The 23,859-nt window shown below is 40.1% G+C and overlaps 4 protein-coding genes and 2 non-coding genes across 7 annotated transcripts in view; 2 read left to right on the top strand and 4 right to left on the bottom strand.

Annotated features, from left to right (window-relative positions):
- sult3st1 (sulfotransferase family 3, cytosolic sulfotransferase 1) overlaps positions 1–4,487 on the top strand; it is a 7,531-nt gene extending 3,044 nt beyond the window's left edge. The window contains exons 4-6 of the mRNA XM_008329145.3: positions 3,599–3,693; positions 3,808–3,979; positions 4,233–4,487. Of these exons, the coding sequence (XP_008327367.1) occupies positions 3,599–3,693; positions 3,808–3,979; positions 4,233–4,342 (377 nt within the window). The 3' untranslated portion in view covers positions 4,343–4,487. The remainder of the gene's footprint in view (positions 1–3,598; positions 3,694–3,807; positions 3,980–4,232) is intronic.
- LOC103392520 (zinc finger protein PLAGL2-like) lies at positions 49–2,589 on the top strand. Its single transcript, XM_008329144.3, has 2 exons — positions 49–395; positions 854–2,589. The coding sequence occupies exons 1-2, from the start codon at positions 61–63 to the stop codon at positions 2,337–2,339; spliced, it is 1,821 nt and encodes a 606-aa protein (XP_008327366.1). The 5' UTR covers positions 49–60; the 3' UTR covers positions 2,340–2,589.
- Positions 4,488–4,574: 87 nt separating the features above from the next.
- eif3d (eukaryotic translation initiation factor 3, subunit D) lies at positions 4,575–12,465 on the bottom strand. Of its 2 annotated transcripts, none has more exons than XM_008329140.3 (16): positions 12,324–12,465; positions 11,160–11,296; positions 11,033–11,078; positions 9,918–10,054; positions 9,350–9,435; positions 9,156–9,228; positions 8,949–9,070; positions 8,709–8,841; positions 7,919–8,066; positions 7,692–7,822; positions 7,478–7,563; positions 6,244–6,373; positions 5,981–6,123; positions 5,133–5,325; positions 4,944–5,037; positions 4,575–4,753 (listed from the first exon to the last, which is right to left on the bottom strand). In XM_008329140.3, exons 2-16 carry the CDS (start codon positions 11,280–11,282, stop codon positions 4,740–4,742), a joined length of 1,659 nt encoding a protein of 552 aa, XP_008327362.1. In that variant the 5' UTR covers positions 11,283–11,296; positions 12,324–12,465; the 3' UTR covers positions 4,575–4,739. The 2 variants fall into 2 exon arrangements, with proteins under 2 accessions (XP_008327362.1, XP_008327364.1); XM_008329142.3 differs by having other exon boundaries at positions 8,949–9,064.
- Positions 8,424–8,554, bottom strand: LOC112488479 (small nucleolar RNA ACA64). The gene has a single exon (XR_003052559.1). It is a non-coding gene; the product is annotated as a small nucleolar RNA ACA64 (small nucleolar RNA).
- Positions 11,382–11,477, bottom strand: LOC112488468 (small Cajal body-specific RNA 18). The gene has a single exon (XR_003052548.1).
- A 2,834-nt stretch (positions 12,466–15,299) lies between the features above and the next one.
- Positions 15,300–19,801, bottom strand: LOC103392561 (somatostatin receptor 3). The gene is made up of 2 exons (XM_008329192.3): positions 19,529–19,801; positions 15,300–17,702 (listed from the first exon to the last, which is right to left on the bottom strand). Exon 2 carries the CDS (start codon positions 17,648–17,650, stop codon positions 16,346–16,348), a length of 1,305 nt encoding a protein of 434 aa, XP_008327414.2. The 5' UTR covers positions 17,651–17,702; positions 19,529–19,801; the 3' UTR covers positions 15,300–16,345.
- Positions 19,802–23,859: the final 4,058 nt, after the last annotated feature.

Below are 23,859 nucleotides of genomic sequence, written 5' to 3'. Positions count from 1 at the left end.
CGCCGGCGGGGGGGGCAGGCCACACGTGAGTTTTAATGGCACCGGCACTCTAGGGCTGCCATGGCAGCTGCTGCCGCTGATGCCTCACACCGAATCACTGCACTGAAGCTGGAGGAAGAGGGAAGACGGACTACGGCCAGGCTGTTTGGGAGCGCTGTCCCGCTGCCAAGGACAGAGAAAGAGGGAGAGAGGGGGAAAGAGAGAGAGAAGGAGAGGGAAGGCCAGGGCGAAGAGGTCGGGAGAGGGGGCGCTAGTGAGTGTTTGGTGTGCGGCGCTCTGTTCGCCTCACAGGAGAAGCTTCGTATCCACACTCTGAGTCACACGGGAGAGAAACCCTTCCACTGTTCACACCCACACTGTCCCAAGGCCTTCAGCTCAAAATACAAGCTCTTCAGGTAGAAAACATTCCACTCCATTGAAAACAATCATTCAAAAATCACGTATTATTTCAGGTGACCCCATTTGACCCCACATTGGGTTGTGACCCGAAGGTTGAAAAACACTTATATATAATGTGTTTTTACACTTTGATCATAGGTCTATTTTGATGGTATTTTCATGGTAAATTTTAAAACTTTGTTTCTTTTATTAATTGTCTCCAAACCAAGGTTGGGTCTCTTAAAACTCACTCACGCAAATTACCCCAAGTCTAACTGTTAAAGAAGCAGCAGCTCTGAATGAAATACATTGAAGGTCTGCTTTACATAAGACGCTAATGACAAAAGAGTCGTAAGTGTAAAAATTTAAATTCTTCAAAAATGTTCTTGAGTTTCTACTTTTCTGTTGTCCCAGGAAACGTTTCGACTCATTCTGACTCCTCCACTAATCTCAGTCTTCCTCCACTTCTGTGCAGGCATATGGCCACACACTCTCCACAGAAGACCCATCAGTGCTCGTTCTGTGAGAAGATGTTTCACCGCAAAGACCACCTGAAAAACCACCTGCAGACTCATGACCCCAACAAGGAGGCCTTCAAGTGTGAGGAGTGTGGAAAGCACTACAACACCAAGCTGGGATATAAGCGCCACATGGCCATGCATTCTGCCACAGCCGGGGATCTGACCTGTAAAGTGTGCATGCAGAGCTACGAGAGTACGCCCGTTCTCCTGGAGCACCTCAAGAGCCACTCCGGGAAATCGTCAGGCGGTGCCAAGGAGAAGAAGCACCCGTGTGACCACTGCGATCGCCGCTTCTACACCAGGAAGGACGTGAGGAGACACATGGTGGTCCACACGGGTCGCAAGGACTTCCTGTGCCAGTACTGCGCCCAGCGCTTCGGCAGAAAGGATCACCTCACGCGTCACGTGAAAAAGAGCCACTCGCAGGAGCTGCTGAAGATCAAGACGGAGCCTCCGGACATGTTGGGTCTTCTAGCTTCAGGATCACCACCGTGCTCTGTGAAGGAGGAGCTGAGCCCCATGATGTGTGGCATGGGTCCCAATAAGGATCCTATGATGGGTAAACCTTTCCCCAGCGCAGCTCCATTTCCAATGGGCATGTACAACCCCCACCATCTTCAGGCCATGTCTAACTCCGGGGTTAGTCATCCACACCCGTCCCTGATGCCCAGCCCCCTGTCTGCAGCCATGGGCATGGGATGTCACATGGAATCTCCCGGGCCTCTTCACCCACACTCCCATCACCATCACCATCATCACCACCATCACCACCATCACCATTCCCCTCCGCTGCCCACCCACCACCAACCCCAGGCCCCCCAGCAGCAGCCCCAACCCCAGCCTGCCGCCAAATACCAGCTGGGATCTACCTCATACCTGCTGGACAAGCCCTTGAAAGTGGAGATGGAGAGCTTCCTCATGGATCTGCAGAGTGGTTTGCCAGGGCCGCTCCCCTCTGCAGAGCCCCACGCTGCTGCCTCGCCCCCTAAAGACGGACTGGAGCCCACCTCGGGCCTTACAGACGAGCTTTGTGGGGACCCCCTCCTGTCCAAGAGCCCTGCGGTAATCGCTGAGTCTTTGTGTGCTGCTAACATGGACTTCTCCCACCTGCTGGGGTTCCTGCCCCTCAACCTGCCCCCCTACAGTGCCCCCATGAGTACTGGAGGCCTAGTGATGGGCTACACCTCATCTGCGACCACGTCTTCATCCTCTTCCTCTTCCTCGTCATCTCTTCACGCTGCCGAACCCCACGCCGCGACAGTCGCAGGGGCGGCAGCCGCTGTCGCAACGGTACCTCTTACCTCTTTGCAACCGCAACCTCAGGAGCAGCAGAGCTCCAGTGGGGGTCTAGGTCTCGGACCCTTGCACCCACTCCCCCAAGTGTTCAGCTCCAGCCTTAGTACCACCACACTGCCTCGCTTCCACCAGGCCTTTCAATGAAGGAGAAGGTGTAAAAAGCCCAGCCCCGCCTGGGTAGAGATGGTCTCCACACCTGCCTTAGCTCAGCTCAGCTCAGCCAGGGTTTATCGGGCTAACCCTGTTCACAGAGCCCAATCAAAAAGTGGGAGAATTAGAATATCACAATGAACACTTAGAAAGCCTTAAATGGAAGCGCACAAAAGCTTTTGATTGAGCCTTGAAAGGAAGTTCAAATGCCTTTAAGCAAAAAAGAAAAGAAAAGAAAAGAAGATGAAGCAGCTTTTATTTGGGCTTTTACCCCTATCCCATACTACCTACCTAACTAACTACCTACCTACCCAACTACCTACCTACCTAACTAACTACCTACATACCTACCTAACTACCTACATAACTACCTAACTACCTACATACCTACCTAACTACCTACCTACATACCTACCTAACTACCTACATACCTACCTACCTGACTACCTACATACATACCTAACTACCTACCTACCTAACTACTTATCTACCTAACTACCTACATACCTAACTAACTACCTACCTAACTACCTACATACCTACCTACCTAACTACCTACCTATCTATCTATGTATGTATCTATCTATTTATTTGTCTGTTGGGGTCCTCGAGTTACGTCAGAGTTCCTCGGCGACATACAGTACCATACATAAGTACCCATGTCACTCATGTGCTATCTCAGTGGTAACCATATAATCTAGGGCTCAAAATCAACAGAAGAGTCTGATTTACGCTTGGGAGCTGTGAATGAAGGGCCAAAAGTTCCCCAAAGAACAACACAGACGAGAGAAAGCGAATGTTGCACAATCCGATGTATGGCATACGTTCGGTGAATGTAAACAACAGCCATCTTCCACGTATAGTGCCATGTAACGATGTATTCGTTAGCTCAGTTAACTGGTCCCTGTTGTTGTTGTTTTTGTTTTTTTTTACGGCCGTATGTCAGAATGCTGGAACAAGAATTTCTACAAGGAGATGGCAAACGCAATGTAAGCATGAAACGCTGAAAGTCAAGGACATTGTAAACAGACGACCCCTCTTTAATATATTTAAATCTAAAAAAAAAAAAAAAAAAAAAGCAAAGATCATTGCAATCAGTTTTGGATTCTAACCTTTCGAGGACGCCTCTTTTGAAAAAAGGTCTATTATATTACATTAAAGGTTTATTATATTCCTTTACACCCCCCCTCTCAATATCCACCATTACATTTCATTTATCATTTGGTTTAACTATATCACACTGTAAAACACAGTTGGGGCGTCTTCATGGTTTGATCATGTCAGGGTGTGGCACTCTCAGAAAGATGAATTCAACATCCTCTTTCTAACCTACGAGGACATGATTTTGGTAAGTTTTTTTTAATAAGCGTTTTTTTTTTTTTTTTTTGTGTCAACATGTGGTCCACAATCACTGTCAGCCACGGGTTCGTCATTACTACATTTGTTTCGTGTTGCCTTTCAGGACTTGAAAGGAGTGGTAACCAAAATCTGCACGTTTTTGGGGAAAAACCTCAGTGAGAAGGCGTTGGATGAAGTCGTGGAGAAATCAAGATTTAAGACGATGAAAAATGACCCGAAGGCTAATTATGAGTTTCTGCCCAAAGACAAGATCACTGGAAACTTCATGCGTAAAGGTATGAAATATAATTTGACAAAACATCACGAACATGAAGGAATGTTCGCACTTTCAAAATTAATCAAGCGGGCTGGGTTTTTGGCATGTGGGACGTACGTTTGACACCCCTGATGTAACCTACTGTATTTAGGTGGACAAAAAAAAAGGTGGGGCACATACAGGTTTATCGCTATTCCAACCGAAGCTACGTCTGAAAGTAACAAGCTCAGAATTGAATTTTTTTTTTTCTTCTAATGTTTGTATCACTGCAGGTCAGATCGGTGACTGGAAGAACATCATGACTGCTGCTCAGAGTGAAAGAGTGGATTTGATGCTACAGGAGAAACTGGGTGATCTGTCTCTGACATTCATCTGGGAATAAACCCTGGCCACTTTAAAACTCAAATTCGTGCATTTCACTACAAACAAAATGGTAAAACAAGGGCAAAGAAGAATGAATGCACCAAATTGATAAAGAAATTAAATTAAAAAGACAGCAACCAACATATAGAAATAACAAAAAAAGTGGTTGATGAAAACAGACACAGACACTACTGCAACCAACATATAGAAATAACAAAAAAGTGGTTGATGAAAAAAGACACAGACACTACTTTTTTTTACCTGTTGTAAAATTCCAAAGATTTATTGTTAATATTTGATTCCGTGTAATAAAGCAGAACCATAAAACACCAATGTGTTGCCAATGTGTTGCCTTTATTGTATTCAAAGCTGTTTCTGTCCCAGGTAACTTTGGTAACTGGAGCCGATGTTGGACCTCAGTTATCTTCATCTAAAACAAGGACAAGAGCAAAGCAAAATTTCTATTAGTATTCGATTCCAGAACTGGTGCTGCCTCATAAAACAAAATCAAGAGCGATAGTAATTCCAAAGGTAAAAAGCAGGTGAGCCAAAAGCAGCAAATGCAACATTTTCTTCGTTATTCGACGGCTAGGTACATCATTGTGATGTTATGATTTCACCTTCTTCCTCCTCTTCCTCTTCATCCTCCTCTTCCTCCTCCTCCTCGTCTGAGCTGAAGGTTCCATCAGGCAGGCTGTACACACGGATCACTTGCTGTAGATTTAAAAAAAAAAAAAAAAAAATTAAAATTAGAAGATTCTTTCTGGTCGCATCTTGTTCTAATTTGACTAAGGAAAGTGAACTCTGACCTTGTTGGGATCCTTGAGAATCAGGTACTTGCCCTCATCCAACTTGCGGCAGATGTCAATGACGCAGCGCAGGATTCCCCAGGCGTTTTCCATGCTCAGGTTAATCTGGCTGGCAAACTCGTTGGGTTTGAACTGCTGAGTTCCAAGGACGACGTGGCGAGCCGAGTCCTTTACGTGGTATCTAGACACGTACCTATAGAGGAGCGAGAGCAGTTCCGAAATTCGGTCAATAACCCCTGCTGAATTCATTTAGAAATACCTAGCTTACCTAGCTCATCTTACAGCTGATAGCTAGCCCTGTCCTGACTACTGAGCAGCCAACCGATATTTTCGGCTCTATATTTGCATAATTATGTAATATCGGTAAGAATCGTTATAGGTTTTTACTCTGATAACGGAAATCCCGATAACGCAATGCTTGTGTTTCACCACATGATGGCGTATATGAACGTGAAAACAGCACACCACTGCTCACAATGTGTCCTCTTTAAGCCATCACCTTAGTGAGCTGGCAGCACTTAGCTTCCTTAACCACCGGGCCGCTACCCCGCTATATTACATATCGGATATCGGCAAAAAGTTTGTATCGAACAACAAACTTTTTTTTTTATTGCTCCTTATTGCATGACAACATACATACATCGACGCAAATTGAAGCCTAGATCCTAACAAGAACAGTTAGGCTTGACTGAAGTCCTGTTCGTGAAGGTTGAAATTTGAATCTGCATTTTCAGTGCCAATAAGAGCCAGTTTTTCCCCCCCCGAAGACGGCAACATTTTTGAGCTATATTCATAAATTCAAGCAGGATGCACCAGAGCGCTTGCATGTGATACAGTAGTGTACTCACCCCAGTTTCAGGTACTCTGACCCTGCCAACATGGCACAGCACGTCCACCGAGCCAGTTTGTAGCTATTATTTTTCAGCTCAGTAGCCAGGACAGCTCCTCTCTGCGAGTCCAGCTTTTGACGCCAGTCCACACCATTGCAATACTGACGGAAGAATAATTAGCAAAGGAAAACGGTTAAAGAGAAAAGAAAAACAAAAATGAATTTCTGGGGACAACAACGTATGCTCCATTAGGAACACTGACTCTTCCTTTCCCCTCTTACCCTGGAGTCCCATTCATTTAGAGTCTTGACGTTGATGAAGGACACTTCTCCATTTGCACCAGTCATCACACCGTCATGCTCACAGCGAACAATAAGATCGATGTCTTCCCCAAGCTTCCAATGACGGTACCTGAGACCAGACACAGAATGACATTTTGTCATTTATTTCTTTAATTCATTTATTTGACAAAGCTAACAGGGATGTCTTTTAGTTTATCTTTTGCTATATTTTTACTGTTAGTTATTTTTTTTAGATTAGAAAATGTTTTTTTTTAAATCATGAAAATAATGAAAATATTGGAGATTAAAAACCGTATTTTACCGTAATTACCGTAAAATACCGCAATATAGCAAAACTCTCAGCCATAAGGACAAAATTATGCAGTCGTTTTAGAACAGCAGTTTTCAATAGTTGCGGCGCACCTGCGCTAGAGGGCGCCAAAGTGTCACAGGAAAGGCCTGCATGGTTGTATGCATGTAATGAGATTATTTGCTGCTGCAAATTAGATTAGAAAATGTTTTTTTAATCATGAAAATAATGAAAATATTGGAGATTAAAAACCGTATTTTACCGTAATTACCGTAAAATACCGCAATATAGCAAAACTCTCAGCCATAAGGACAAAATTATGCAGTCGTTTTAGAACAGCAGTTTTCAATAGTTGCGGCGCACCTGCGCTAGAGGGCGCCAAAGTGTCACAGGAAAGGCCTGCATGGTTGCATGCATGTAATGAGATTATTTGCTGCTGCAAATTAGATTAGAAAATGTTTTTTTAATCATGAAAATAATGAAAATATTGGAAATTAAAAACCGTATTTTACCGTAATTACCGTAAAATACCGCAATATAGCAAAACTCTCAGCCATAAGGACAAAAATTTGCAGATTTGCCATTCGTTTTAGAACAGCAGTTTTCAAAAGCTGCGGCGCACCTCCGCTAGAGGGCGCCAAAGTGTCACAGGAAAGGCCTGCATGAACTTGCATGCATGTAATGAGATTATTTGCTGCTGGAAAAAATGATTTTTTTTCAGAAAAGTTTTCTTTAAAAAGTTGTGAAAATAAAACATTTTCAAATACATTCTATCGGTTGTTATTGAAACTGGCTTTTATAGAGTAGGTACTCACGCTTACCCAATTTGAAAACCCGTTTTAGAACATTCTACCTCTGGGCAATTTGTATCAAACAGCTCAATACCAACATGGAGGATAAACGTCTCATGGTTTTGGAGCATACCTGTAGGCCACAGATGCAACCTCATTCTTGTCAATGTCCTCCTCCACAAATGGGTTGGGGTTAAGGAACTTAAACTTTTCCTGCCCCTGGAAAAAAAAGAAAGGAGAAACTTGTTATATTCTAATGGCATAACGTCAATTTATTTCTTCAAAGGCCAATTCAGATCTGTTTTAACGTTTTATCGGCAGATGATGCCTACAGGGCGTTACCTTACCATTCGCAAACACTGCTGGCTGAAGTTGTGGTTGATGTATGTGGCCTCCATGGCCAGGTTACGAGGGGAGTTAAAGGAGTTCCCCTCATCCTGTGGTGGCTCATTGGCCGTCTCGCTCACAGTAAGCAGATCTAGTGGAGGGAGAAGAGACTTCAGTACTCCAGAGTTTTCAGGATAACAAAAAAATAAAAAATAAAATCACCGTTAAAGACCAACCAAATCCTCACCAAAATCAGAGTTGTCTCTTTTATCGAAGAACAGCTTGTTGCCAACCCTTTGCACAACAATGTCCCAGGAGTTAACGGAACGTGTGCAGCACATCAGGGTGGCCAAGATGGCGTCGGTGGCAAACACATTACCCTGAGTCTTAGCCAACTGTAGAATGGTACAAGCAAAAAAAAAAAAAAAAAGGAAAATTCAGATTATTTTACATTGTGTTATGTCTTTATATACACAGTCCAAATGGATAAACTTAAAGGTTTAAATGTTACTTAAACTTTTTGATCTCCGTTGATTTACTTGTCTAAATAAATGAAACGAAATCCAAGTTGTCATTTCCATATCCAGCATAAAGGAATATACAGTAGAAGCCAAGACAATTAGGCCGCTAACATGTTATTAGCTTAGATATATTTTACTGCAAGCTAAGAAAGCTGAAAGATACTATTTTAAAATATAGCTAACCGTAAAATTAAATACGGAGGAGCCCCCCGTTGTTTTGGTTTTTTTTATGTGTGTAGGCATGTTGGTTTTATCACTATGCTAACAAGCACGTAATAAGCTTTAACATGCCAAAAAACACTTTGGGCTCAGTTATCTGACCACAGATCACTGTATCATATCTGCGATCACTTTCAGTCTGAGCCAAATGTCCTAATACTTTGTTGCTCAACACAGAACTCAGAGAAGTTTTCCTTCCTTCGGCGTCCAACAAAAGAGTTTGTCTAATACTTTGTTGCTCAACACAGAACTCTGCGTTTTCCTTCCTTCGGTGTCCAACAAAAGAATTTGTTTCACCTTGCGGATGACGGGATCATCAGTGGTGGTAACGGTGTGGAAGATTCTCTTGATGCTTTTCAAAGGTCTTTCATTACGGGTGGTGATGCGGTCAAAAGCCTTATCGTAATACTCCAAGCCTCCACAGCATTCGCTGGAAGAAAACAAAAACAAAAAACAACGACAACAAATAACTATCTGCACACTGTACGCCAACTAAGAAACACATATAAACCGGGGTAGACCGACAAGAGCTCTTACATGTCAACGGGGTCAGCCACCTCCATGTATCTCATTTTCATTAGTCTGGGAAAGTCCATCTCCTCCTTCACTTCCCAATCGCTTCTAACCTCCACAGAAGAATCTCTGGGCTTCAGCTGAGCCTTGGTGAAAGGACAAAACATGTTAGGAATAACATGATGGCGTGTTATTCCATAGGGTTATTAAAGCCGGTCAAGCGATCCGCACCTGAGATTTTTGGTCCCATTTCTGACGAACCCCAAACTGCTTCTGGAACTTTTTCTGCAGTCGCAGACGATCCCTGAGAAAGCGTCACAAAAAAACAATTCAGTCGCCATGTGGAATTGTGACTTTGACTTTTTTTTTTTAACTTTGTTTGAGGTGCTTTGAGGGGATTTCCAACCACAGTAACACAACTGTACCTCTCTTTTTGCTTGGCGCTCTTCGGGAGCGTCTGCATGTTAAATTGGGTCAGGTTTCTGCGGTCCTTGTCCCTGCGCAGGTTCCTCTGTATAAAGATATGTCACACGTTTTACTTTGAGGCACTTAAGTGTGGCAGACTATTACAGGGAAAATTCGTTTTTGCAAGTTTTAGGCTTTACTTTAGGCAAATAAAAAAAAAATGTAAACAAGCATGAACCATGGTTAAGTAGGATGTTGCCACAATGAGTGCCTTAAACAACAACAACAACAAAAAACACAAAACAGGTTTAAATATATTGATGGTCATATAATCATGAACATCAGGCCAACAATGGCTCAATTTAAACAATCTCTTATCGTTGCAACTATGTAATGTTTCGGAAATTGTGTCATTATGTGAGATTATGACATTTTAATTAACACAACGCACGTGTTGGAAAAGATAAAAACTAAATAAAAAAAAGAACACATTCTTAGCAATTTTGTCATGAGCGGCAAAAAAAAAAAAAAATCCCAAAACCAAACAAAAAACACCACAGTTACCACCAAAGTGTGGACCACCCGTACCTGAGCAAACCTCATGCGGTTCCTCTGGTAGGCCGTCTTCTGGGTCTTGGCTGTGTCCACCAACTGGAAGCTTGTCTCGTCCTCCTCATGAAAGTAGGCATACTGACTGCCTCCTCCAAACTGTGAGGAGTACTTGTCTAAAAGACAAAACGGAGAGGTATCGTCAGGAATGATTCGTTTTTGGGATGTTTTAAAAAGACTTTGTTATAATGGATTTAAATGGAAAAAGGCGACCGGCTCACTTTTATGTTAGCCTCTAGGGTTGTTCTTGTAAAACGCAAAGACTTTGTTATAATGGATTTAAATGAAAAACGCTTGAATACGCTTGAACTAATGAGTCAGAAAATAGTCGTGTCAAGGACTGCTAGTCTTTCATATAGCTCTGGATAATTTTCATTCCAATGAGCATATGTATTGTAAACTTGTAATAATCCACAACAGCAGTTGGTCCCAATAGTTGTGGCCCGGCACAGTCTCATTTGACCAGTGGGTAGTGTGAGGAAAAAAAAAAATTCCGAGGAATCCACATCAAACAGACAACAGTGCAGTACCATGTTTTCAACTCCCATTCGCCGCGTAAGCTTTAGGGGGGGCGCTGTTTTACATACATTATAAAAGAGCTCCTTAAACGAGAGAAAAGGACGATTGTGTTTTTATCAAGTTATGCTTATATTCTCTTTCCTTGGACACCACCAGAAAACACACAACTGCATTTGACCAAAAAAAAAAAAAGAGAAGAAAATAATAATAAACACTATTTTTGTTTGTATTATTTTTTTGTCATTTGTGATCTCTGTCAGTCATTTCAAGCTGTACTGTCTCACGCCACCAGTGTTTATTTTGCTGAAAACTATGACGAAGGGGGTTCATGGATCTCATTTGCCATGCCCCTAATGCAGTGCAAGAAGCAGTCTTAGTGCAAAAAAATAATGAAAAAGAAAAAAAGAAATTAATAAATCCAGTGGCTGAAATGTTGGCGTTCCCAAAGCCAAAACAATGACAGCTTTATCAATTTTTTTTATGTCTCACATCAAGCATCACTCGAGTGATGGTTGCGTAATTATTGACCAATTTGCTGTTAATAAACATGAATTAAATCTACTACTGTCACTCACTGGTGTATCTCTTGTCTTGATAGGTTGCACCAGTCCAGTCAGCAACCTGGTAATCAATGAAACAGAATGTAATGATAACCATGACCAGGACAACGTGGATTCAACGCCCTGCCGTAGCAAAACAAACCTTTCCGAGACGGTCCCCTTTGCTGAAAGGCTGGTATGGCATGTCCTTGAACTTCTCCGGGACTGCACATGGACCCCATCCTGATGGATTGTCCTGAATCACAGGGGCATTAAACTTTGCCATGTCCTGCAGTCAGTCTGCGAAAATACGAGTTAAAAAAATTAAAACAAGAAACAAAAAAAGAACTCCATGCAACGTGTGCCAAACCGACTAGGATGTTAACAGTCTCAGACAACAACCAGCACTAATCTCCTCAGCAGTGCCTTTAAGCAAAAAGACACTGCTCAGATTGCGCAGTGGGCTAGTCATCACTGACCATAACGTGAACGCTGCGCATTCACCATAGCAACAAACCTGAAATGTGTTTTAATGAGCATACGTAAATGTACTTTATTGATCTCAGGCTGGGAAATAACAGAACATAATTGTCTAACACTTACTTTGTCAAATTTGATAGTTAGCAGATAGTTTTGGACACATTTTAAATACATCTTATATATTATAAAATCAAAATACGCAGATCATGTCAACACAAAAACCACGATGATCAACACACAAAAGGACTATGAATTAATTACATTTTAGTGAATAGTCATACGTGCAATATTTATACAATTTTGTACATATTATAATATATGAGTATATTATCGTGACATCACTTTTCATACGAGCATTCTCTACGAAACATTTTATTTTCAATCCGATAGAATAGACAATCTAGCATAAATGTTTTTGGTGTAGTACTCGATTCAAAGGTACATATAGCGCTGTCACTACGTAACATACTGACATTTTCTGCCGTCTGCGGTTCCACATTGACGAATAACAGTTTATCTGGATTTAGCTGGAATAAATATCGATTGAAAAAAAAAACGGCCGGCGTAAATTTTGTTTAAACAATAGAGCTGGTCGAAAAGGCCTTCTCTGTGGCTACACTAACGACACCCTTATTATCATCAACCCTGTAGCACCCTGTGTTCAACAGCAGCTAGCAGCGACGACGCTAAAGCCAGTCACGCTGCGAGGAGACCGCCTTAGCATAGCTAAGCTAAGCTAAACAAGCGCTGGGTTGATCGCAACACTACAGGTTTTGGAATTATATTCTATCGACACTGGTGAAACAGTGTGTGTCGTGTGAATGCGCGTGTCCATCAATATCCTCACCGTTGACGACGTGTCGCCGCCTCGATCAATTCTCCTTTGATCGGTCCAAGACTGTGTAAAACTCCGACACGGCGCCGGAGCGAAAGGAAGTGGACGGCTGCCGTAAAGCACGACAGTGGTTTGTGCTTCCTGTTGTATGACGACAGCAGCTGTCGTAAAGTTGTTATACATGCACGCGCGGCGTTTATTTTGCCGACTTATATATTTAGCTACTTCTGCAAATGTTTTCTTGAGTCTGTATGTATTCAAAAAATATCAAAAAATAAAAAAATTAAAAAAAAATGTTTACATTTGAAGTTGAAACCAGACTACCCTGTCCATGCCTGTAAATTTGAAGCATTTTCATATTTCTGTATTATGAACAGGTTTACGTTCAACAACGTTTTAAAAAGGTGATTTGCGATTGAAGCATTTTCATATTTCTGTATTATGGACAGGTTTACTGGATTAGACAATCCAACAACAACGTTTTGAAAAGGTGATTTGCGAAATATAATAATAAATAAAAACTATATAAATATAATCGATGTATTAAAAAAACCCGGTGTGTTTACTGATTCTCTGTGTATTGTGTCTTAATCGGCTGCCTGGATTGTCCGTCGAAATGTCTTTGTCATTTGCAGTGCCGTTGTAAGTTGATTGTCACCTCTGCATACACAACAAGCAAAGGTCGGTTATTACCACGGGGAGCTTGGGAATCACACAGGCCAAACAACAATATTTAGAAATGAATTCACACAAATGAGCAGAAATCCCTACAGTAAACACACAGACACACACACACACACACACACGACTCAGCACAACAAATCTTTATTATACCGCACGCTCCAGGGGCCTGGCAAATAAAGGATCCGCCAGCTCATTCCTTTTTTTTTAATGCGTCCTTAATGATGCTTCTGAGCCTGGCGGTGCATCTGTGAATGTGTGGAGCATAGGGGTGGGTGGGCTGAAGAAAGCTAGAGAGCAGCAACAGCTGAATATTACTCGGCTAAATCTAAAAATAGAGAGTATATCGTAGTAGAGCAGGAAAAGGGAGCTGAATATGAAGGATATGAAGTATGAAATATATATATAAAAACAATGAAGGATATGAAGTATGAAATATATACAAAAATTTTTTTTTTTCAAAACAGACATCATGGTTTGCAGCATTTTTTTTTTTTCCCAATGTGCAACAGTAAAAGCCTGTTTTCACTCAACGAGTGCCATGAGGTGGTTTTATTTTGGACACTGACAGTGACTCATCTTTAAAGAGCACTGCATATGCAGGAAAAAAAAAAAAAAACAGGTTCTGGTCTGATAGATAGCTATCTTTGCTTCCCCAGTACCTGCAGCACTTCTTGCAGGCTCTCTAAATACCTTTGGCTTGCCTTGGTTTAGATGTGGGTTAGTTAGGCCAAGTTCCCAAGACCTAGTTTTTTTTTTTACCCTTTTCCAGGCCTTGTTTTTGATGGCGGGGACCTCACAGTTTTTGGGATGCCAGTGCTGTCCCTTAGGGGCGGCTTCTGTCTATTTTCCTGCCTCCTTACCTTTTGAATTCATTTTCGTTCCATCATGCTCACATGTATCCTTCGATTCTCTGTTAAACCCTCTCACCTGGTGCCCTGGTTATAAATATATACACCGCCATCGTTGGGTCTGTATGGTTCCCGTTGTTGTGTCGTCTTTGTCTATGCAAGAGTTCCCTGAGTTAAGACTTTTTCCTGTAGGGATGTCCAATAATATCGTCCAACCTTATCGCAAGGTAGCTGGTGATACCCATCTCTACATTCCACATCAGGGATGTCCAATATATGCCCCATGGGCCAAAACCAGCCCACTAGGGGTGTAACCCGGCCAACTTCATGAATTTAAAACAATTTTTAAAAAAACCAAAAAGCATAAAAAAGGGAAAAAACATCGATTTATTGTTATTTATAGGTAATTATGTTATGATTGTACTGGTCTGGCCCACTTGACATTGAATCAGGCTCTATGTGGCCCATAACCAGAATGAGTTTGACACCCATGATATACACCATAATAAACGAGCTTTAAACGTTAGCTTCGGGCCTGGAGCAGATCAGGAAGTAACCACCTCCAGCGTTCCTGGCTTTGTTTCCCTTCCATCTGGTCTCCTTCTCTTCACTCCTTTGCCTCCAAACACATTTGTTTCATATCTTTAAAGGTCTTTGACCAACGGTAATCCAATTTAATTCAATAGGTTGTTGATCTGTTTTAGCCCGAAATGCCCATCCCGAGTCAATTTATACGATATCTGTGAGCCCAAACGGTAGGTTTTAACACAGCTGCGCTAATTTAGCTAGCATACAATGTTAGCTTACCAATTAAAATAAAAAGCAATAAACCTAATTGCTAACCACCGTGAGAAATCCAAATTAATATTTGGACTCTATACATACACTGTATCTGTACATACATATAAGGGTGGACTGCACTTTGTCGTCCAGTGTCCTGCTGGTTTGCCACACCTGCCAGAATAACACATGCTAGCTTACTGCGCGCGCGTGCGGAAAATAAAACACTTCGTTCGGTTGTTAACTAACATTTGATTTACTCATCAGGGCAACATCTTAATCTTTAATAAGGAATTGAAATAAATTCATACTCACTTTAAGAAGATGTGTAGACGTGTTTTATTATCTTTGGCAAAGCTTTTTTTTCTTTTTTTTTTTTTGACATGCCGACTTTCAAAAAAATAAATATTCTGCCCCAAATCTCTACATGTGCCAAAATGTCTCTCCACATTACATTTCCAAGCAAAAAAAAAAAGTTAAATACATAGATATATTTTATATATATGCATACACAAAGCGCATTTACCGATGTAGCAAGGGCGTGTCTTTGTAAAAGTAAAGGATTAAAATGGAAGGCATTTTGCTTCAGTGAATTAAAAAACAGATTTGAATAAATTGTACATATATATTTTTTTTAAATGGTTTTACCACTTAATACAATAAAACAGCAGAAATATTATAAAGGCACACATTGTTTTAATATTTAACAATGCATTTAACAAAATATACAGTTTATACATTACAAACTGGCATTACGACGGCGTGATGACACTTTGGCAGACATTGAGAGTTTTTAAGTATTCGTTATATTTATGTACAGATGACGGGTGATTTGTGGAGGCAATTTGAGGAGAATTTACACAATACACAAAAAGATTTAGCCCATCAGCAAATGGCTGATCACTTGATCAAATCTACCTCAAATGCATTTCTAGGTCTAAGGCCTGTCATTTTGACCATGTAAAATACTTACCGTTATTAATTTTAAAAAAAAAGTAAATTAATTCCTTAAAGTATACTATTCAAAATTAATAAGGCTTTTTAAAATGCCTTGTGAATTACAGTTTGGCACTTCAGTATTATTACCGTAATCTCCGGACGATAAGCCCCTACTTTTTTCACATGCTTTGAACCATGTGGTTTAAACAGTGATGCAGCTAACTAGCAGCGCGCGCGCAAGAGAAGTTCAACGCAGTTTGAGCTCTGCCATGTTGAAATCGTGAGTTGGTTATACAGGAGCAGTTAAAACACTGTTTATGTTCTGTTTCTGTTTACCTCTGCTGAGGACTAGCACAAAGTGAAGGGAGTTAGCCCGGGAGCTAACGTTAGCTTCGGGCCTGGAGCAGATCAGGAAGTCTCTCCTGTGCATTCCAACTTTGATCGAAGCAGGAAAGAGCTAACGTGTAGCTAGCCGTGTGACGGGCAGTGTTCGGAAAAAAGTATTTATTTAACTAAAAGTGAAAACAAAAAAAATCTAGAATGTGAACACCTGCGGCTTATAGAGAAGTGTGGCCTATATATGTACCATTATTTTCTTCTTTTTAAATTTTTTTGGGTTTGGCTTATATTCAGGTGCGCTCAATAGTCCGGAAATTACGGTCCTTTTAAATCATCAATATCTTTTCTAGCAGCATTGCTCGGATTCTTGTCTTCTTTTTAGCAGGGGCAAAAGTGCAGAAACCACCGGACATTTCATTCTCTTTTGAATCCACCGTTGTTTTGTCAGTCATATATGGGAACAGAAGCCTCGCCACTCACAGGGTGGGTCCTTTCTCCGTTAAGTTGTGAGTCCTGCACCGGGAAGTTGCTACTGTTCCCATTGTCTGCTATTCTGTAGATCTCGGTCATTTCCGAAACATCTTCGTCCTCCTCTTCCTCCTGCTCCTTATCCCTGATCACCCGCCTCAAGCTCTCCCTGGGCATGAGTACCCTCCTCCCTTCCTCTTGCTGCTGCTCCCGCTCTATTGGATCGTGGTTCTCCACCTTTCTTGTAGAACGGCAAAGTGCCTTTCGGAAACCCCTCTTAAAGTTGTCAGAGAGAAAGCCGTAGATGATGGGGTTCGCGCAGCTGTTAGCGTAGCCCAAAACCACAACAAAGTAGTAGAGGCCGTGGTACTCGGACGGAAGAGACACCAGCACGTTGATGATGTTGACGGCATAGAAAGGCAACCAGCAGACGACGAATATGGCGACCACGATTACAACCATCCGCGTCACCTTGCGCTCGGACTTTCGGCGCTTGATAGAAGTGGCGTGGACCTTTTTGCCCGAACTGCGGATCTTGAAGATGATGAGTAGGTAGCAGAGGCAGATGATAAGTAGAGGGCAGAAAAAACCGACGGTGGAAGTATAAATGATAAAGGCCGTACTCCAGATATTTGCTGGCTGGGGCCAGGCGATGTTACACGTGCCTCCCCCCTTTTGGATGTTTGCGAAGACGACAACAGGCAGGACGACGAGGAAGGATAGCGCCCACACCGTGCCGTTGACTATTTTGGCCACTTTTGGGCGCCTCCACTTGGAGGAAAGGATGGGGTGAACGACAGCCAGGTAGCGATCGATGCTCATCACTGTCAGGCAGAAGATGCTGGTGAACTGATTTATGGAGTCGACGGTCATGACCAAACGACACATGAAGGGACCAAAGGGCCACAGCTGCAGCGTGTTCTGCACTGCCAAGAAGGGCAGGCCGAGCATGAACAGTTCATCAGCGATGGCTAAGTTGAGGATGTAGATGTTTGTGACAGACTCGGTCTTGGAATAGTGCAACACGATGTGAATGACCAGAGTGTTGCCTCCGAGGCCAACGATGCACACGACGATGTACACGAGAGGGATGAGGACTGCGCCCAAGCTAAGACCGGAGGGGATGTCAGCTCCGGTAGAGTTTGTGAAATTCGAGCAGCACAGCAAAGTGTCATTCAGGATACTATTGTTAAGCATAAGTAGGAGTGAGAGGCTTTGTGATTGGCCGGCCCAGCTGTTGTTCTCCCATGGCTGCAGGCCAGGGACCCAGGTGTCACCCATGGATGCACACTTTGCCTCTTCCTTCCGCCGGCTCACCTACCACCCCGTCGTCCTGTCAAAAATAAATAAAATAAATATTAAATCACTCCAACCAAAACAGTAACAATGGTTTGTTTCTAAGATGTAAATTAAAAAGTAGTTGGAGTAGCAAATTATTAGATAATTGTTGTTGTCCTGTGTGGTGGTATTATTGCAATCTCTATTATTGAATTCAATTATAATTTTATACCGTATACTAAAATACACCCCATTTCTCTTTTGTATGGATACTATATGTCTATACATATATAAGTAAAATGCATATATACACATATATCATATTTTCAGACTTTAAGTCGCTCCGCAGTATAAGTCGCATTAGCCAGCTAGAGTGCCCTCCAGTGGTTGTCAGTGTAAAAATAACAAACATGTACATTTTCAGTGGTACAGGAGTAGCAGATACTGGTACACAAAAATAAATAAAAAAAATTCTAAAAATGTTTCCTAAATGTCCTAATTTTATGAGAAACATGCAGGAAAAGATACATTTAAAAAAATATATTTTTCCAAAAAATGTTGTCAAAATGTTTTAGTTTTTGATGGGAAATGACACGAAAAGTTCACATTTTGACAAAGAATTTTATAAAAAAAAAATTCTAAAAATGTTTCCTAAATGCCCTAATTTTATGAGAAACATGCAAGAAAAAATACATTTAAAAAAAAAAAAATTCCAAAAAATGTTGTCAAAATGTTTTTGTTTTTGACGGGAAATGACACAAAAAGTTCACATTTTGACAAAGAATTTTATAAAAAAAAAATTCTAAAAATGTTTCCTAAATGCCCTAATTTTATGAGAAACATGCAAGAAAAAATACATTTAAAAAAAAAAAAATTCCAAAAAATGTTGTCAAAATGTTTTTGTTTTTGACGGGAAATGACACAAAAAGTTCACATTTTGACAAAGAATTTTATAAAAAAAAATTTCTAAAAATGTTTCCTAAATGTCCAATTTTTATGAAAAACATGCAAGAAAAGATACATTTAAAAAAAATAATTTTACAAAAATGTTTCATCAAAATCTTTTAGTTTTTGAACAAAAAAAGACACAAAAAGTTCACATTTTGACAGAAAACTTTATGCAAAAAAAAATTTCTAAAAATGTTTCCTAAATGTCCAAATTTTATGAGAAACATGCAAGAAAAGATACATTTAAAAAAAATAATTTTACAAAACTTTTTCATCAAAATGTTTTAGTTTTTGACGGGAAATGACACAAAAAGTTCACATTTTGACAAAGAATTTTATAAAAGAAAATTTCTAAAAATGTTTCCTAAATGTCCTAATTTTATGAGAAACATGCAGGAAAAAATACATTAAAAAAAAAAAATTTTACAAAAATTTTTCATCAAAATGTTTTAGTTTTTGACGGGAAATGACACGAAAAGTTCACATTTTGACAGAAAATATTTAGAACTTGCAAAGTTGGATCAATATGCAAAAAACAATGGTCTCAGACAAAATCATTTGCATTCAGTAGTTTGAAAAAAAATCAGAATTCAGCGTTTAGAGGTTAACTTTATAGGACCCTCTTTGTCATACAGATACAATTTTTCTGCTGACTTAACTTAACAGTGATATGAAAAAAATGGAAATAATTAATTCTAACAACTAAATGTTGTACAAAAAAATGTGTGTACGCGTAATGCAAGCAAAATCATAATGCGTTAAAGCAGTGGCATCATTTAAAAAAACACATATATCTACATATACACCAAATGTATATGGAGTTTAACGCGGTGTTGTAATGACATCCACCTTCATCATCATCATCGCCACCGCACTGTCGCCGAAGTCTACGAATCTATGACTCACAACACATGAATTATTTTCAGAACTTACCGCAGACACAAAATGCTCCTGAGCCCGCTCAGACGAAACGGACGTCGGCTTCTCGCCAGGTCCTTCCTTTGTAACCTCCTCTGCTGCTTCCGTCCGTCCGAACGTGCGTTTTTCTGCCCGGACTGATTGATGCTCTCAGGGTCCGCTGCTTTGCTGCTCTCTTCTACTCTCATCCCTTGCAGACTCTCTCCCATCTGTAACTAGGTAACAGCTCTGCTGCTGCTTCACACAGCCAAGTAGGAGGTGTTAAAATCCTGGGGTTCACACACAACACACACACACACACACATATATATATATATGACACTGAGAACTGGCAAATCACAAAAGAAAATGTTTAATTGAATGACTGATTGAATAAATAAATCGATCGAATAAATCGTTTCAGGGTTATCTCTGAAACGGTCTGCGTCTATCTTCTGCTCGTTTCTTCGGGTAACCTTGAGCCGCTTTTATTGAAAATGCCTTAATAATAATAATTTAAAAAAAAAGGTATTTTCAAATATATTGTCTGATTTACTGCTCCGAGCTAACTTTTTGTTTCCCCTCGGTGTCCGTTGCTTGGCTACCTTTTCAAATAACTGACTTTTGTGGCATTTTACTTTTTTGTTCCAGGAAGAAAATATAGATGATATTTTAAAAACCCTCTTGTGACAAGTAACAGTTCAAAGATGTCGTGATACCTTACCTGGTTACTAAGCAACAGAATCGAAAGAGAAACAGGTCTTGTAACGGACGGGGGCCGTGTCTTTATTCGGTGTTTTAAAACAGTTGTGCTTTCAAGCGCTTTTAATCAGCATTGGGTGTGCTATTGATGGGAAAAATCAATAGTGTTCCTTTAAAATGTCCTCCAATCCTCCAACACACTAATGCGTGGTCTCACCAAGTGATGTCACTTTCAAATCAAGGGGACTTTCTCCAACTGAGACAATTAGGAACAACCCAACAATAATTTTACAAAAATTTTTCATCAAAATGTTTTAGTTTTTGATTTTGACAGAAAACTTTATACAAAAAAAAAATTCTAAAAATGTTCTCTAAATGCCCTAATTTTATGAGAAACATGCAAGAAAAGATACATTTAAAAAAAAAATAATTTTCCAAAAATGTTTGTCAAAATGTTTTAGTATTTGACCGGAAATGACACAAAATGTTCACATTTTGAAAAAAAATTTCATAGAAAAAAATTTCTAAAAATGTTTCCTAAATGCCCTAATTTTATGAGAAACATGCAAGAAAAGATACATTTAAAAAAAATAATTTTACAAAAATTTTTCATATAATAATAATAAGCGCAATAACACATTATTCTATTTCCATGTCCGGACCGTATTTTCCGGACTATGATTTTGCATGTTTGTATTTTTTTTTTCACACTAACAGCCACTAGAGGGGACTCTTGGCTGTTGCGACTTATACTCTGAAGAGACTTTTTGTTTTCTTCATTACGGATCTTTGGCCGGTGCGACTTATACTAAAATAGTGTTGATGTGTTTGTATATGTGTATATGTATATGTATGCTGACACATATGCATATGTAAGTATATATATGTATGTATATATATATGTATATATATATTTAGTGTCTGTAAAGGTTCATGTAATGTATCTATGGTATTGTGTGTATATACTGTATGTATATATGTGTATGTATATGTGTATATATTCACATGTATAAGTGTATCTCATATTATATAACTAGTAACTCCGAGAAATACTGGTATAAATCTGGCTGTACTACACATGCCTACATGTCTGTGTATTACTATAACTATTTATCTTTTAAAACTGTTTATGTATTTGAACTATTTATGTACTGTATTCGTTCACGTAACTGCGTAAGAAATACTAACACAGCAAAAGTTCTCCGAAAAAAAGACACAAAAAGTTCACATTTTCTCACTCCTCTCACCCCCCCCACCTATCTCGCTCTCTCGCCCTCTCTCTCTCTCTCTCTCTCTCTCTGTGTGTGAGTCACTCTGTACCACACAGCGAGACAAAAAATTTTATAAAAAAAAATTTCTAAAAATGTTTCCCAAATGCCCTAATTTTATGAGAAACATGCAAGAAAAGATACATTTAAAAAAAATAATTTTACAAAAATTTTTCATCAAAATCTTTTAGTTTTTGAACAAAAAAAGACACAAAAAGTGCACATTTTCTCATTCTCTCTCTCATTCTCTCTCTCTCTCTCTCTCTCTCTCTCGCTCTCTCTCTCCCTCTCTCTCTCTCTCTCTCCCCCTCTCTCTCTCTCTCTCTCTCTCTGTGTGTGAGTCACTCTGTACCACACAGCGAGACAAAAAATTTTATAAAAAAAAATTTCTAAAAATGTTTCCTAAATGTCCAAATTTTATGAAAAACATGCAAGAAAAGATACATTTAAAAAAAATAATTTTCCAAAAATTTTTCATCAAAATCTTTTAGTTTTTGAACAAAAAAAGACACAAAAAGTGCACATTTTCTCATTCTCTCTCTCATTCTCTCTCTCTCTCTCTCTCTCTCCGTGTGTGAGTCACTCGGTACCACACAGCGAGACATTCTGGTCGCTAATTCCCTGCGGGTCTGGAGCTTAGCATCCTCCTCTGTTGATTGGAAAAAATTGACTTCAGGTGCGTAACTCATCAGGACAGGAATCAGCACAGCTGTGCAAGAAGAGCGCTGCCAGCCGTTTGTGTGCTGTTTCACACGTGCACGCACTCGCACATGCACGCCGCCAGACACCGAAATGGACAAAACCCCACAAGAGAGCAACAACTTGTCTTGTTCATAATCTCCAAACACACCCAGCCATCTGGAATATTCAACTGAGCCTACTGCCAGAAAACTACGGCACAAAGAAAACATTTACCAACACAGACGGGGAAACTCCTCCAATCTTCACACATTTGAAGAAAAAAAAAACAAAAAAACAACCTCATTCTCTCAGGTCTCTGTCACACTTCCCCCCCTCCGCGTTGATCAGTCTCACTTGAAATATTGTCTCACCTTGCTGGTATGCCACACCATGGCGTACCAGCAAGGCCTTAAACAGTACCAGAACTTATTTTTTGATATATATATTTATAAATTATTAGAAAATAATCAGGAGTAGTCTTTTTTTATTCATTCATTCTGAGTTACGTTGTCAACTTGAGTGATTTGATTGGCTCGTCAGAGGACGCACACTCTTGAATGAAAGCAAACAATATTTAGCGACAGACTGGACTTTTAGCATTAGCATTTAGCCTGAAATGACTTCAAACGTATGCCATGAAGAGGACTGGACAGACTGGACATTTAGCAATAACTTTTAGCCTAAAGTGAATTAAAACTGTATGCCATAAATAGAACCGTACAGACTGGACTTTTAGCATTAGCATTTAGCCTAAAGTGAATTAAAATGTATGCTACAAATAGGACTGGACTTTTAGCATTAGCATGGATAGAAACCTAAAAGGACTTGTTGTTAGACCTGGAGCGCACGGATAATGGGTGGAGTAATTGAACCCAACTTAAGGAAGGAGCGAAGGATGCGTAATCAGTTTTGGTAAGCGTTTTGTCTTTTTAGTAATATTGTAATTGTATTTTGTTATTATTTATGCTTTTGTGGTGTACATTACATAGCATCTGTATCAGTATTACGCTCACTTTAGCAATGGAGTTATTATGGCTGCATAAGTTATTTAGAATATAACAACTCGTTTTACTGCATTTCTGCATATCCAGATCTGTTTACTTGTGTTTTTTTATTGTGCCTCTCCACATTTGCCCTTGTTTTCTCATTCTTAGTTGGATTTTGAGTTTGAGTTTGAACTTTTTTTCACCGTAGCAACACATGAGGCTGAAATACAAATAAATAATAAAAAATACATTTGTACCATTGATCCCATATTTGGGGAAATAGTTGTGTTAGAAGCAGATATGCCGTTAACAGGCTGCCCCTAGCAAGCGCCAAGACTCTCTACTTTCTGCTTCCGAGGCAGGCGTGCTAACTGCTGCACTATGGAACCCACTTCTGATTTGATAAATACCGTGAAAATCTGTGACTGAAAGCAGCGAAAACCGAGAAGAAAAATAATGTTCTTCTTAGTTTCAAAAGAAATGGCAAACATAGTTGCAAGCATACGCACACTGTCTCCACTCATTCTGCTGTTCAAGGTCTCAATGTTATTATTCCGCTACCATCTACAGCTCAATGCTGCCATGACTCCATTCAGACTGGAAACCTTTGTTTGCCTTTGCAGAAAGACGTCATCAAAAAAAAAAAAACATGTTCATGCTGCGGAAAGCTCAGCGGAACCATAAGTGAAATATAAAACCTGAAAATTGGAACCCCTTTTGAGGTGTAGCT

Source organism: Cynoglossus semilaevis, chromosome 17 (assembly GCF_000523025.1).
Source record: "Cynoglossus semilaevis isolate Cse_v1.0 chromosome 17, Cse_v1.0, whole genome shotgun sequence".
NCBI classification, from domain to species: domain Eukaryota; kingdom Metazoa; phylum Chordata; class Actinopteri; order Pleuronectiformes; family Cynoglossidae; genus Cynoglossus; species Cynoglossus semilaevis.
The sequence above is the reverse complement of the archived record's forward strand: the minus strand, read 5'-3'. Positions and strand labels throughout refer to the sequence as shown.

Excerpts from the sequence above, each read along its gene's own strand:
- LOC103392561 (XM_008329192.3), bottom strand. The coding sequence starts at position 17,650 with ATGGGTGACACCTGGGTCCCTGGCCTGCAGCCATGGGAGAACAACAGC.
- LOC103392520 (XM_008329144.3), top strand. The coding sequence starts at position 61 with ATGGCAGCTGCTGCCGCTGATGCCTCACACCGAATCACTGCACTGAAG. Across the intron at positions 396-853 it reads TCAAAATACAAGCTCTTCAG|GCATATGGCCACACACTCTC; the intron begins GTAGAAAACATT and ends ACTTCTGTGCAG.
- eif3d (XM_008329140.3), bottom strand. The coding sequence starts at position 11,282 with ATGGCAAAGTTTAATGCCCCTGTGATTCAGGACAATCCATCAGGATGG. Across the intron at positions 9,229-9,349 it reads AGCGCCAAGCAAAAAGAGAG|GGATCGTCTGCGACTGCAGA; the intron begins GTACAGTTGTGT and ends ACGCTTTCTCAG. Across the intron at positions 6,374-7,477 it reads GTTGCATCTGTGGCCTACAG|GTACCGTCATTGGAAGCTTG; the intron begins GTATGCTCCAAA and ends GTCTGGTCTCAG.